Consider the following 15,951-nt stretch of genomic DNA (forward strand, 5'->3'; position numbering starts at 1 on the left):
AATACCAACCTAGAGTCTTAAAATGAAATCTGTCACATCAGCTTTTCCAGTCCTGCCACTAGGCATCTGATCCAGGCCAGCATGTCAGGACAACTGTGAGACTGGCCATTGCCCAGAGTGGCTTAGGAATCAGAACTCATTAATTCTCCTGAGTAACATAGGATAGTCCCAAACCCTCTTTTCCATTATATCATTCAAAGGAAAGACTTGGTCTAAAACCATGATGGTGATCTATGCAGCCATCTTGGATTGCCAAGATATTTATTTTGCACTATTTATTTTCTCTCCTTGGTCAGGCAGGAGCTTATGGTATTACAAGGCATTCTGTTGTGGAGCACAGGAAAGGAAAGATAGGAGAGAGGAGTGATATTAAGGAAAGAGATATAATCAGTGATCCAAGTCTATATAATAGAGTCTGGAGTCTGAATAGAATCAGAATGGGGCAACAGTTTACCTTGAATTAGGGAATATTAGAAAATATCTATTTATCTGGGTGGTACAAAATATGAGGATAATGATTCTCTCTTTACGACCATTAGCAGCTGCTAATGCAGGAAGATCTTTTATCTTCTTTGCTAATACAGTGCCTTATTCTCCTTTACAGAACTCTCAGTGACTATAACTTCCCACAGTTTCCAGAGACCTTGCATTATCTCTACAAGCTCTCAGTGGAAGGTCCTAGACGGTCAGAAGACAGTGTCATCATAGTAATATTCTTCACTGAAGTGAGTTTTATTGGAAGACTGAAAACAACCAGGTTCTCATTCCTTATCCAAACTTAAGTCCACCCTCCAATCATTTATCTCCCTCTCTTAATATTATCAAGAGTTGAGAAAATTAAAAATAACTTTTGTCATGTCCTGGATGTGGATTTGCACAAACACTAATTATTTAATACCAGTTCATATATATCTGCATGCTTGTTAAAATAAATCAAGGAATACTCCAAGTGTACCTAAAGTTTACTTAAAGATAATAGGTAACATCTGGGATCTGAATGATATATATCAGACTAGGGGAAGAAAAAGGAATGGTCCAAATAATGGAGTAAAATTAAGATATAGAACTACAGTAATGTTTATATGAATATTACACCATGTATTAGAATGCTATACTAGAGCCAAGCAAATTGAGGAAGTCCTTTTCCTTACATAAGGAATGTAGAAAGTTTTATAAGTTGAAATTCTCTGAGTCAAATATGAATGTTTCCATAGAGGTAATATATCATAAAGTATCAATCTAAAATGCCATGCCAAATATTCTAAAAAATTTGGCATAATTTGAAACATCGTAGTCAGTGAAACAGCTAATAAACTATAAAAGACTGACCCATTCACTACACTACTTACTTCTAGAGTTTTCAGAAAAATACATAACTTAGTTTAACCAATATCTGCACTAGCAAATCACTAATGTTTCCAACCCTGCCTAATCCATTTGAATCTCTCATTATTTTTATTATGTCATGCACTATTTTTTCATTATATTGTCCTTTAACTATATACAAACATTAAACAGGTCTTAATATGACATACATAATTGCTCCCATAAAATGATACATTCAAAAGAATTTACAAAGGACATAAGATTTACATAGGCATTATTACTGTGACAGATGATGTTTAATGAACCCTAATTGCCTCTCTTAACATGAATGTAGTGCTTCCTGCTCTTGAAGAGTGGCATACCTGTCTTTCTAAGAACTGAGCAATGACCACCTTGTTCCACTACTTTCTCTAAGTGGAGCATCTGGGCAATCCTCAATGGCTCAGTTCTCCATAAGGTCACTTGGCCTTTTTTTTTTTTAATATATTTTTTTTAAAGATTTTACTTATTTATTCATGATAGACAGAGAGAGAGAGAGAGGCAGAGACACAGGCAGAGGGAGAAGTAGGCTCCATGCCTGGAGCCCGACACGGGACTCCATCCTGGGACTCCAGGATCGCTCCCTGGCGAAAGGCAGGCACCAAACCGCTGAGCCACCCAGGGATCCCCTCACTTGGTCTTTAGATGTTCTAAGCACACAACCTATGTATTTTACCTTAGTTTAGTCTTGTTAGCCAGCAATAGTCAACATAGTACTATTGATGCTTATGCCATGTATTTAGATGTGTTTTTTCTAGTTTTCTACTGATATAAGTAATAGTAGAGTTACATCTTTGTGCCTAAATCTTCTTTCTTTTAGTATTTTAGATTATTTCCCTCTAATAGGGAAATATCACACTATCCACACGTAGATAATACAGTCTAATGCTCTAATAGATTCCAAGAATCTGAAATAATAACTAAAGAGCATAAATATTCTCAAGGTTAAGGATTTTTATTGCCAGACTGATTTCTGAAAGGTAGAGCCAACCAGCACTCCCTATTCAGTTCACAAGAGCACTCTCCCCACTGCACTCTTGCCACTATTGATGAGCTTTCAGTTTGAGAGGTAGATGTGATGTCTTGTGGGTGATTTGATCTGTCCTTAATTTTTTACATTTTCAGAGAGGTTGAACATTTAAAAAATATAATTATTCATAAATTAGATTTCCATAATCTAAGCAATTTGATCTTTTCTTTGCCCATTTGCTTATTATAGTGTTTTTCTCTCTCACACACATATACAGAAATTTGTGAAGGATATTAAGTACATTATACCTTTGTTTATAATACCTGTTGAGAATCAGTACCCAGTCTTTTGTTTTCCTTTTAATTTTTTTTATGGAATGTGATCTTTTTTCATAAAAATTTAGCATTAAAAAATCAACTATGGCCGAAGAGTTGATAAATATTCATTTATAATGCATTCATATTTATACATTTTTTAATGAATTCTTACATGTAATGTTGTTTCCTATGACTTTTACATGGTATATCATGAGGTACACCGTAGTCTTTCACTGAAACTAAAGTTTTCATTAAATAATTAACTTCCTCTCCCAGCATCATTTAATTAGTAAGCCTTAAATTCACTACCCACTGGTGACACTACCTTTATTATTAGTTTCATATACAAACATGCAAACACACACCCACACTAGGATCTGCCCTTGAGTATACTGTTAGGTTCCATTTATTTTTTCATTCCAGTGGAAGTATCACACTTGAATTATGGCAGTTTGCAAAAAAAATGTTAATACCTTGCAAAGCACCTTTCCCTCAACTCTCTTCAAAATACCTTTAGTCTTTCCTACATGTTTATCCTCCTAGTCGCATTTTAAAATAATTTTGCCAGGTTTAAAAGAAAAAAACCTTTCACTGAAACTATGATTGCAGTTAAAGCTATAAGCTTCTCAGGAATGTTTGGTATTTTTATGTTTTCACTTCTTTTTTTAATTTAATATTTTGTCATATTCATATAAATGTTACATATTAATTTGGGGATTATTAATTAGTTTATATTATTTTAAACTGTTATTGCAAATGTATTCTTTTTGGGGGGGTTCTCAAATTTATCTTTATTACGTATCAGTATTGGTATAGGTTTTCATGTTTGTTTTGTTTTGTTGGGATAGCTCCCACACAATGTTACAGTAGTTTTAGGTATACAGTATAGTGATTCAACAACTCCATACATTATGCTGTGCTCACCACCAGTGCAGCTACCATCTGTCACTGCACAACACTATTACAATACCCTTGACTATATTCCCAGTGCTGTACCTTTTATTTCCATGACTTATTCATTCCATAATTGGAAGCTTGTAACTCTTGCTCTCCTTTACCCACTTTGCCCATCCCTTTACCCCTCTTCTTTCTGGCAATCATCGGTTTGTTCTCTGCATTTATGAATCTGATTTTGCTTTATGTTTATTCATTTGTTTTGGTTTTTAGATTTCAGTTATGAGTGAAAATATGATATTTGTCTTTCTCTGTCTGACTTCACTCAGCATTATACCCTCTAGGTTCATTCATGTTGTTGCAAATGACATGATCTTATCTTTTTATGGCTGAATAATATTCCACTGTACATGCATACCACAATTTCTTTACCTTTTCAACTGTAGATGAGTACTTGGGTTGCTTCCTTATCTTGGCAATTGTAAATAATGTTGCTATAAACAAGGGTACATGTATTGGTGGGAATGCAAGCTGGTGCTGCCACCTTGGAAAAGAGTATGGAGGTTCCTCAAAAAGCTGAAAACAGAACTATCCTCTGATCCAGGAATTGCACTACTAGGTATTTACCCCAAAGATAAAGTGCAGTGATCTGAAGGGGCACCTGCACCCCAATATTTATAATAGCAATGACCATTATAACCAAACTGTGGGAAGCCCAGAAGTCAATTGACAGATGAATGGATAAAGGTGTGATATATGTACACATGGAATATTACTCAGCTATCAAAAAATGAAATCTTGACATTTGCAACTATGTGTGGATGGAACCAGAGTATTATGCAAACAAAATAAGTCAGTCAGAGAAAGACAATTATCATATGATTTCACTCACATGTGGAATTTAAGAAAGAAACCAGAGGATCATAGTGGAAGAGAGAACAAAATAAACCAAGATGAAATCAGAGAAGGAATAAATTCATAAGAGACTAAATTGTAGGAAACAAACTGAGGGTCGCTGGAGGGGAGGGGGTGGGGGGCAGGACATTAAGGAGGGCATGTGATGTAATGAGCACTGGGTGTTATATAAGACTGATGAATCACTGACCTCTACCTCTGAAACTAGTAATATGTTAATTGAATTTAAATTTTAAAAATGAATTAGTGTTTTTGTTTCCTTCAGATAAATGCCCAGTAATGAAATTATTGAATCATATGATATTTCTATCTTTAATTTTCTGAGGAATCTCCATACTGTTCCCCAAATATAGCCTTTTTCATTCCATTTTCAAGCTCATTATTGCTGGATGTTCAGGAAAATTAAACTGTATTATCTTAAATGGGACAAACTTTTTTGTGCTCTAATAATAATTATAATAATATTTTTGTTAATTCTTGAGTTCTCCAGGCATATGATCCTGATGTATGAAAAACAATAGATAACATATTATTACCTCTGGTCAAATTATTTTCCTGAATTGTATATTTTTGCCATGGCCTTTAAAGTTCCATTTTGTGAATAGTCTGACCTCTCCTTTGTCCATTTATTTATGACCTTAGTGTTTTTTTCAGTGAATTGGATGGTTCCCTATCTATGTCTCTCCCTCAGATATAAACACACACACATGCACACACGCACACACACACACATTTGTGAAGGATATCAAGTAGCTTATGAACATAGTGCTTTGACTATATATATCCTTAGTGAAATATAGTCTAAGGATTAAAAAAATCTACAAAAAAATCCCCCCTTTTACTGAGGAGTTTTATGGATATTGTATATTGATGACATAATTTTAAGACTATAGCATGCTTTATATAACAGAAAGCAGACAAGCAAATATATTAATACTATTGGCACCAAGTTTTTCCAAGCAAAAGAAAGATGAGGCAAACATAAAACTGTAAAAAGTTAATATGAACTCTGATATATTAAATTTGAATTGAATATATCAACATTGTCAAAAATAACTCATGACTAAAAAATAAAATAAAATAACTCTTAGTTCAAGTAAAGGCCAAGAAGGCATGATATTCCAATAAAAATTAATACATTCTCATACTCATTTCTAAATGGTTGCCAAATATCATTACTTGCTAAAAGGAACCTTGTACCCTCGAAGAAATGGCTCGTTTCAAGGGCAAGAAAAATATAAGATAAGCCTAGGACATCTAGTTTTTCCACAAGCAAAAAGGTGTTCAGAGATAGATGGGTCATGTCAAAAGGACATGAGAACCAAGTTGAAGGGGCTCCTATTGACCAAATTTTAGTATCAAAAGAAGGGATAACTGCAAATAATTGTAATAGTTTGGAAAAAATTTTTTTAATGCTTGAGTTCTTGCTGAGACTCAAATTTGGAGAGCTAGAAGAGAGAGAGACCAAGAAACAGATGCCAGCCAGTAAACATAGAGGGAAGGCTAGACATGGAACACTACCATGCAAGTCCCAGTGTGATAACTAAATAAAAAATATTATCAACAGATTTTAAAACCATTGAGTAAAAGATTGTTGGAAAAGGATATTCACATAGTACTAAATTATCACCCACAGATTAGTAACTAGTTCTAAATGGAAAATATGCCTTTACGTTTTGATGTGTGGTGATCACTCAAAAAAAAACTAACTTTGATAATATTTGGAAAGAACATAGCAATGATGATCAGTCTTCCATTGTTCCTAATCGATTTCAATTATCTAATTTTCTTTGCCTCATGACTGGGACAAAGTCCTGGCATCTGTAATATAGAAAAGCAGCCCCAAAAGATCCAAATGACAAGTATCCAACTTTCTTGTAAACTTTTTAACCTCTTTCACACCCTTTTACTCACTGCTCATTTTATTTCTACTTTTTTGTATTATGTTGAACAAAATTGGTCTATTTGCATGCTTTTCTTTTTCTAAGCACAGGCATTAGACTTAAAAATTCCATGGTTTTTCTGTTTCCTAAGTCCATAACCTCTGTTTCTACTTTTATTATTTTTTATACCAATTTTCTTTAACATGATCTCATTTCTTATGATGTTTTATTTCTTGCAATTTCAGGAAATAAAAAATTTATTCATTTTTAACATTTACTTTTAAATAAAGTCAAGTTATGCATTTACTTCTAACCACAGTGTAAACATCTATTTCATTTTTATTGTTCTGCAGTAATTTTTTTTGTATGTTTGATTTCCTCTGTGATTTATAATTTTGATCTACAAAATAGAGGAGAATTCTCTTAAGTTAGGGCTTATAGACTCCTTTTTCCGCTTAAATTTTCTTTTTGGTTTCTTCTTTTATTATATACACCATGGTTTTTTTTTTGTTTTTTTTTTTTAAGATTTCATTTATTTATTCATGAGAGACACACAGAGAGAGAGAGGCAGAGGGAGAAGCAGGCTCCATGCAGGGAGCCCAATGCGGGACTCAATCCCAGAACTCCAGGATCATACCCTGGGCTGAAGGCAGTGCTAAACCGCTGAGCTACTCGGGCTTCCCAACACCATGATTTTTTAAAGGTGCTTTTTAAATTATTTGCTTTAGGGAAGTTATTGATTTTTTATCTTTGATCAAAATCTTTTTTTGATTTCAAAAAATCTTTTTATGATCTTCTCTAAAGATAACTTTAGGGAACTTATTGATTAATTTTTGTGAAAGTTGTTTGGAATGTTGAAAAGGATATATGATCTGTCCTCCCCTCTCACTTTTGCTTCCTTGCTCTCTATTTTTCTGTGTACTTGTTCTGTCTTCATGATATTTTAAATTATTGAAATCTTTTTTTTTTTATAAAACTTTCACTTGTGTTTCTAAGACATTTTAAAAATATGTATATTTTGGCTGCTAGTTACTAGATTCATAAAAAGCTCATAGTAATCACATCTTCATTTTGAGTATTAGCTGTGAAAGACTAAAACTCCATAACCCGGCCTCCACATCATGGCCCATCTGCCCTGCCTAGTACCAATCACAATTAGCAACTCTCTTTTCATTAGTATAGTATAGTATAGAATCATTGTATAGTATCAGTCTTTCTTGCTAGTCTATAAACCCCACAAGATTATGAATTGGGACTGTTTTGCTTACTACTATATTCCCATTTACTAGCAGAATGCCTGGCCCATAGTAGGCATAGCCTTCTAGTACATAAACATTCACTGCCAAGGAACTCACCCACCCAACTATACTCTGGGAGAAGGAGGTAATTTAAATTGAGTCACTAAGTTTCCAGCAATGGAGAGAAAAAAACAATTTTTAAGTATATACTTAACTGCTAACAATAGGGGTTGGGGTACTGACTCCCATGCCATCAAAAATCCTCATATAACTTTTAACTCCCCCAAAGCCTAACTACTAACAACATAAACAACACATATTCTGTATGTTATATGAATTACATATTGTATTCTTAAAACAAAGTAAGCTAGAGAAAATAAAATGTTACTTTAAAAAATCAGAGGAAGAGTAATACATTTATAATATTGTGGTATAAAATATCCTCATATAAGTGGACCCATGCAGTTCAAACCTTGTGTTGTTCAAGGGTCAACTGTAGATATATACAGATATATATGCATGTATTTCCTATTATGACTGCTACTTCTCCTTCCAGAGAATACAGGAAATATGGGTATGATACATATAATTTTTATTACTGAAGCAGAAATTGTGCATTGGCCTTTACTCTGCTTATAAACATATTGACTCTCTTCTTTCAGCTTCTGAATAACTTCTTCAAAGACCCATTCCCAGAAGAATTTTTGGTTCTCTTCAGAAACTGGGTCAATGATCCCAATCCTGCAGTTAGCAAGCTGAGCCTTCAGAAAATTGCCAGTATGGCGCCAGTTATCAATAAGGCACGTGAGTGTGTGATTTGTGAATGCCATCACCATCAAAGGCAATCTGAGATTTGATAGTGGTCAAGATCCTTACTGTTAAAACATTGATATTTCTCAGTTTCTCTAAGGCTAAAACAATTACAAATCCTGATGTTTTATCAATAAAAAAACTGGTTGAAGGGCAGCCCAGGTGGCTCAGCGGTTTAGTGCCGCCTTCAGCCCAGGGCGTGATCCTGGAGACTGGGATCGGGTCCCATGTCAGGCCCCCTGCATGGGGCTTGCTTCTTCCTCTGCCTGTGTCTCTGCGCTCTCTCTCTCTCTCCTCTCTGTGTATTCTCATGAATAAATAAATAAAATCTTAAAAAAAAAAAAAAAGAAAGAAAACTGGTTGAATGAAAGGTGTGGTAAGTAGATTCAGTAGATTAATCACTGTGTGTTTATATTCTTCCTAGAAAATCATTCATTGCCCCTGGAACGGACCGCCATTCCCTACACAAACTCTGCTTAGAGTCTAAACAACACACATAAGTTAATTTCCCCTCCAACATACACATCTGACACATTAATTCCTATCCCAGAGCACTTGCTCAAGCTTTTTCTTCCACTCACAGCATGTTCTTCCTCTGCTCAAACATATTCACATTTGTCTCCTTTATCAGCTCAAGTCAAATTCTGCTGAATATTCTGATTTGGCAATCCCATCTTTCTCAGAGCCACACCCACTATGAGCATTTGCTTATACAATACTTTAGAACAATAGTTCTCTATCTATGATACTTGAACCAGCAGTATTAGCATCTCCCAGAAACTTGCTAAAAATATAAATTGTCAGACCCTTCCCCAGGTCTGTGGAATCAGAAATCATGGAGATGGGGCCCACCAACTTGTGTTTTTGAAAGTCCTCCAGGTGATTCTAATAGTTCAAACTTGAGAACCACTGTCTTACTCTCTTGCCTAGTGAGTCATGTGAATACTTCTTGACTTCCAAGAAGACTGAATCTAAGCATGTTTTATAATTCTCTTATAAATTCTTTTTTTAAAACCTTTTATTTAAAGTCCAATTAATTAGCATACAGTGTAATATTAGTTTCAGGTGAAACAAATTTAGTGATTCAACACTTTCATACATCACACATGCTCATCACTAGTGCCCTCCTTAATCCCCATCACCTATTTCACCTGTCCCAGCATAATTTACATAATGGAGTTATGCTGATTCCATAAATCATTGTTGGATTAATAATAAATTTAATAATAAATCCTTGTTTATCTATTAAGCATTGTTTCTGAAAGCTAAAAGCCTGTCACTGGGCACCCATTTTGCATTTAGAATGAAATGAGCCATTGTCCGCTTGCTTTAAATAAATCACAGAAGTCAGTGTACATTCTTTTAGTAATAAGAGTTATTTATTGCATTGTCTAGTGTTCTTCCCAATGTTATTAACAACTGAAAGAAGATTCTGTGTCAAGTTTACGTAGGAGAGTAAAAGAGCAACAGTGATCTGGGTTGAGGTCACATACTATCTATTGGTAAAAACAAATTTTCAGCCAGACAGAAGGCCTCTGGCTATTATTTTGGCAAATAGTATTTGTTTATTTCTTTTACTTCTTTTCTTTCCATCCTTTTTTTCTCTTCTTTGGTGTCTCCTTTTCACCTTGCTTTATATTCTGTTGTCTCTGATCTGCAATTGACTGCCATGACCTGGCTCTCAAGTTCACACGTCACCAACACCTGGTTCAGAGATTATACTGCGTGTGGTGTGCTGGTGAATGCTTAACACCTAGCTGTCTGGAAATAATACTAATTGCTTTGGTGTATTCTCATCATGGCTGGTTTCAAGCTATCAAAGGGACATCATTAAACATAGAACTGGGGAGAGATGCATGGTAGTGCATTACTATGTAATATTCTTGCGATACAGATATAATACATGTAAATAACAACAAGGGTATATAAGAGTAAAATGGAGCAAAAGAAATAGGAACTGACAAGTTTCAAATATTTATTACTTTGTTTTATTTCTTTCTAGACTTCTAAAACTTATTTTTAATGGTGACTTTTTCATTTTAACTCCAGTGTAGTTAACCTACAGTGTTATATTAGTTTCAGGCATACCATGTAGTGACTCAACAATTCTATATATTCCTCAAGGCTCCTCAAGATCAGCGAACTCTTAATCCCCTTCACCTGTTTCACCCATCGCCCACGCACCTCCCCTCTGGCAGCCATCGGTTTGTTCTCTATAAGTCTGTTCTAACAATCAGCTTACAAAATTCTTGACAATTGATTTCTGAGAGAGAAGCCAAGCACAGAACTGCACGCTGCCCAAACTCAGACGTGTGTGTTTCCTCATTCCAAAATCCAACTATTTTCCTCTTTTATATATAGGTAGAAAATGTCCGCAGCTTATTAATATCCATCTTAGATGCCTTCTTTTCAAAAGACAAGACTGTTATAATTTGGGCCTTACTCACCCTTCGAAAACTTTTAGGAAAATTGAACAAGGTTACCTATTCCTCTTTGTCTACTAGAATTGCTTCCAGCTACTATCCTCTGATGGATCATGTGAGTTACTACAATTAGATATGTAAAATTATTAAGTTTTATAGTTAATCTGAAGCCCCAGCTGAGGCAATGATACTACATTTCAGAATAAATCAACAGAGGATAGTTATTTTGTTCAGAGCTACCATTTCTTCTCCAGAGGCAATATTAGTCAAATAAGTACTGTCTATATAGTTATACACATATGCACACACACACACACACACATACACACGTAACTATTCTATGAGAACCTAGAAAAGTTTGTCCATGAGAAAGGAGAATCAAAGAGTAGCCTCTGTCTTTGGATGAAAGAGGAATTGTAGCTTAGGGGCTAAATCTTACCTAACCCTAGATCTGGACTGCCTGGGTTCAAATCCCTATTCTGGCTCCTCCTAGCTGCAAAATCTAAAGCAAGTGATTCAGTTTCTTACTGCTTCAGTCTTCCCACCTATAAAATAGAGAGAGTAGCAGGTATATTATGGGCATTAGAGATGACTTGTGTAATGCCCCCAAAGTGTTTGTTATTATCCTATAAAACTCGAATTAAAAGGTCTTTCATCAAAAAGTTGTGGATTTTGAAAACATGTTTTATATGGTGAATGTATTCCAGAAATGTTGTCTGATAGTAACATATTTTAATAAGCAAAGACACTTTGGTATGCCATATGGAATATTTATTTTTTTAAAGGATTTTATTCATTTATTCATGAGAGACAGAGACAGAGAGAGAGGCAGAGACACAGGCAGAGGGAGAAGCAGGCTGCATGCAGGGAGCCTGACGAGGGACTTGATGCTGAGACTCCAGGATCGCACCCTGGGCTAAAGGTGGCACTAAACTGCTAAGCCACTGGGGCTGCCCAGGAATATTTATTTTTAAAGAATTCTATAGTGAATTGTTTGTGAATCAGAGAATTATTTTATACCAAATTACTTTCCCCAAATTTGTAGGTACTTAATTATTCAGAATTCATTGAAGAAGGGCACAATATTATTAAGCTATAGAAAGAAATAATTTAATGGTAAGAATTATTTTCAAAAGGATGTAATGATAATAGTGATAATAATGGTGGCTGGATTTATTGAGCATTTACTAAGGACTAGTCACTATTCTAAGGGACTTACATGCACTATCTCACATAATTCTCTAAACAAGTCTATTACTATCATCCAGTTTACATACAAAGAAAATGAAGCAAAGAGAAGTGAATATTTGGCCAAGTTCATACAGCTAAGAAGTAGTTAGAATATCCATGTAAAAAATTATTTTCAAAAGGAAATCACTTAGGGGAAAAAAAAAACATAAACTAAACTCAATAAATAATCAAACCAGGGATCCCTGGGTGGCGCAGCGGTTTAGCGCCTGCCTTTGGCCCAGGGCGCGATCCTGGAGACCCGGGATCGAATCCCACGTCGGGCTCCCGGTGCATGGAGCCTGCTTCTCCCTCTGCCTGTGTCTCTGCCTCTCTCTCTCTCACTGTGTGCCTATCATAAATAAAAAATAAAAAAAAAAAAATTAAAAAAAAAAAAATAATAATCAAACCACACCAAATGAAAAGAAACAAAATCAGAGAGAAGAGAAAATTACCAAACATCAATTTACCTTAAGTCATTCCTTGGAGGTAGAGTGTTTGAAAAATATTAGGATATTAATGAAACTATAATACTGTGTTTTTTTCATATGAAAAGAAAAACAAATGATAGACATGCAGCCTCCAGTCTCTGGCGGCGGCCTCCCTCAGGCACCACAAAGGACTTTGCCACCCTAGAGCACTAGGACCACATACACGATGGACTTCAAGCTCTACACTAAAGCTGATGGTGAAACCATTCCAAAAGGCCGCCAGTCCATTTTCCAGGAGTGAGGGATGACGGAGTCAGTACACACCTGGCAAGACCACAGTTATTTAGAGACCTACATAAACAAAAATGGCAGCTTTACTAATTTGAGAATTTACCTACATGGATTGATACTGTCAGACCTTCAGAGTTATCACCAAGTCTTTTGAAAACACAGAAGAAAGAATGAAAGAATTGAGTCAAAACAGTAGTGGACGGGTGAAGCGGTTCCAGGAGCAGCGATCTAGAGATTCTGGCCCACCGCTGATGGTCACCTGGTTGAGTAAGACATAGATGAAGTGGTGTATGATGGAGAATCACCTTATGAAAACATTAAAATCCTACGATTGAAGCAATTTGGAAATCTCCTCATCCTTAGTGGGGATGTTACTCTGGCAGAGAGTGATTTGGGTATACCCAGGCCATCTGTGCAGTGGGAAAAGACTAAAGTGGCAAAGAGGCACTGATTCCCGGGGGGCAGAAATGGGGCATATTAGATGAAATAGTCAAACCAAAACCAAAGATGGTCACTATGGTAGAGATTGCTCAGAAGGATCAATGTAAGAAGTACATGAGTGGGAAAAATTAGAGAGGGAGACAAACCATGGGAGACTCCTAACTGGGAAAGGAACAAAGGGTTGAGGAAGGAGAGGTTGGCAGGGCTTTGGGGTAACTGGGTGATGGGCAATGAGGTGGGCACTTGATGGGATAAGCACTGGGTGTTATACCATATGTTGGGAAATCGAACTTCAATAAAAACAAATGGAAAAAAAAAATGTGGTGATGTCTTACACAATCTTAAAGGAGATTGCTCTTAGATTCTAATAGAAAACTGTATTCCAGTATCCAAGAGATAAATCAAAGAAGGGAGAGAGTTTGATTATGTGATTAATGGTTTGACAACCGTTCCAATCCCCATATCTTCAGAAGAAGATCCCACAGTTTCTCAGACTGATACTTGACCTCTCAGTGAAAGTACTGAAACAAGATGGGAAATATTTTACAGAGGCTGTCAGTTTGAGGGAAGCCCTGCCACTCTATGAAGAACAGAGCAGGCATCTGTATTGTCCTGTGAAATTCTCGAAGGAGTTCCTATATGTTACTTCAAACTTAGACTGGTGGATATTTTACACTGTTTGGAAGAAAGCTAAACCTTAAAGACCAGTATTCCTGAATTATGTGTGCTACAAATAGCCTTCCAGACCTTCACATGCTGTACATGATATCAAAATGAGTCAGGCAATTGATTGTGAATTCCTTCAAATTTTCCTTTTTTTAAAATTATTTATTTGTTTATTTATTTTAATTATTATTTAATTAAATATTTGCACTGAACCCCTAGAATGTGCTTTTCAATAATTTTTTTGTAAGGGGGAAGTGTTTTTTGTTTTTGTTTTGGTAGACTTCATATTTGATTGTTTGGAGGAATTAATATCATTGTTTTGTTCTGGAGGAAAGTTCTTAATATTTACCAAAAAGATGACTTAGATATTAAAATGTGGTGCTTATAAGAAAGAAATGAAAAAACTATGAATATTGCTATTCATATCATTACTTTGATTAAAATTGCAAATGAGGGGATGCCTGGGTGGCTCAGTGGTTGGGCGTCTACCTTAGACTCAGGTTGTGATCCTGGAGTCCCGGGATGGAGTCCCACATCAGGCTCCCTGCATAGAGCCTGCTTCTCTCTCTGCTATGTCTCTGCCTCTGTGTGTGTGTCTCTCATGAATAAATAAATAAATAAAATCTTAAATAATAAAATTGCAAATGAGAAAAAATTAAGAAAAATAATAACTCGCTCAAGCATAACTCAATCTTTGAGGGATGAAACTGGGATTTCAGCAGGTGTGGGGCACTTTAAAGCTCTTTCCACTAGTCCAGATAGGCTTTCGATGGTTAGCATATCTTACTGTAGCCCAATGATACAAACAGCTCACAGATGAATGCATCTTGCAGGTGTCATAAGTTTGACTCTCAAATAATATAAGTCCAATATTTTTAAACTGAAAGATTTCTCACAGAAATCTGAATTGTAAATGAAATTCCAGAAGGTTTGAGAATATTGGAGCCCACAAACCTACTTGGCAACAATCTGCAGGAACTGGGTGCCTTCTCTGAGAGAGGTCAGAGCTTTCCTTTGTCTTAGCCTCCCTCATTTCCATGCTTTGTTTAAATGCCAGCTTTGCTCATTTACATCAGCTTTCCAGTGCCTAGGACGTGATTTGATGATGACTGCTTTAGGTTTTCACTTTGATCCGCTTTGATATACTTTCTTATGTCCCCTGGGAAGGGACATATATAGCCATTTGTATTTTGTTGGGAATATATCTGATATATTCCTGAGAACAAAAAGGGAAAAAATTTAATGAACCCATGAACATTTCCTAAAAACTAAAAAGTGGTATTATATTTTTAAAAATTAATCTCTAACTTCCAGTTTTTCTCTTCTAGCTCTTTATAATCCCATAACTTTCCTATCTGACATAAGCAAGCTCTTAGAAACCTAGTTCTATGCCAGTATGTAAAGAGCTCCCATTGCTATTCAATGGCAGTCTGCAAAGACCTCCAGTATTCGAATACACCATATTACCATACTTTAAGTACCTTTATAGAAATTACTTCCAAGATATATGGATTATCCCATTTTATATTTTTAGGACATTATTAAATACTGCCTTCTTAAATTTAAGAAACACTGTTCACGGGGAATTTTTATAACACATTCTGAATTTTGGTAAGCACATCTTTATTTTTTTAATAAAGAGCTGACTGCTTAGACCAAGGTGAATCTTTTATAAAAATAGATGATAATAATAATTATATATATGTATGTACATATATCTACATGGAATATATATATACATGTAAATATATTTAAACATATACACAAAAATGAGATACAGATTTCCCACTGCATAAAGAAAAAACCTCTCATGATATCTTCCAATGAAGCCTTTTTCTGTGTGCATATTCTAGAGTAATGGAGGCATTCGGAGTATGGCCATTTACCACTTTGGTGAATTACTCAAGGATATGAGTCAGTACCCATGGATACTGAATGATATGGTTACTGGAGGCTTGGTGCCTCTGATCCTGTTTTTGGAGGACACAGAGATAAGAGTAGCTAAAGTGAGTCCTGCAATCTTGTTTGTCTTAGTTCTGCAGAAAATTGCAGTGTTTTATGTAACATCAGATGGACAGAT

At 35.5% G+C, this 15,951-nt stretch overlaps 1 protein-coding gene, 1 long non-coding RNA gene and 1 pseudogene across 10 annotated transcripts in view; 2 read left to right on the forward strand and 1 right to left on the reverse strand.

The window, feature by feature from the left end:
* The window catches only part of MROH9 (maestro heat like repeat family member 9), a 98,970-nt gene that overhangs the window by 75,091 nt on the left and 7,928 nt on the right, over positions 1–15,951 (forward strand). For 5 of the 8 annotated variants that reach the window (XM_077901643.1, XM_077901644.1, XM_077901647.1 and 2 more), the window contains 4 exons: positions 605–725; positions 8,245–8,386; positions 10,758–10,930; positions 15,725–15,877. In XM_077901643.1, coding sequence (XP_077757769.1) covers positions 605–725; positions 8,245–8,386; positions 10,758–10,930; positions 15,725–15,877 — 589 coding nt within the window. The remainder of the gene's footprint in view (positions 1–604; positions 726–8,244; positions 8,387–10,757; positions 10,931–15,724; positions 15,878–15,951) is intronic. The other 3 variants (XM_077901648.1, XM_077901649.1, XM_077901650.1) reach the window with 3 other exon arrangements.
* Positions 12,253–15,854, forward strand: LOC144316136 (spermine synthase pseudogene; annotated as a pseudogene). The gene is made up of 2 exons (XR_013381962.1): positions 12,253–13,866; positions 15,725–15,854. The product of XR_013381962.1 is annotated as a spermine synthase pseudogene (transcript).
* LOC144316139 (uncharacterized) overlaps positions 12,309–15,951 on the reverse strand; it is a 339,579-nt gene continuing 335,936 nt past the window's right edge. The window contains exon 3 of the long non-coding RNA XR_013381966.1: positions 12,309–12,394. This is a non-coding gene — a long non-coding RNA (uncharacterized LOC144316139). The remainder of the gene's footprint in view (positions 12,395–15,951) is intronic.

This window comes from Canis aureus, chromosome 6, assembly GCF_053574225.1.
Source record: "Canis aureus isolate CA01 chromosome 6, VMU_Caureus_v.1.0, whole genome shotgun sequence".
NCBI lineage: Eukaryota > Metazoa > Chordata > Mammalia > Carnivora > Canidae > Canis > Canis aureus.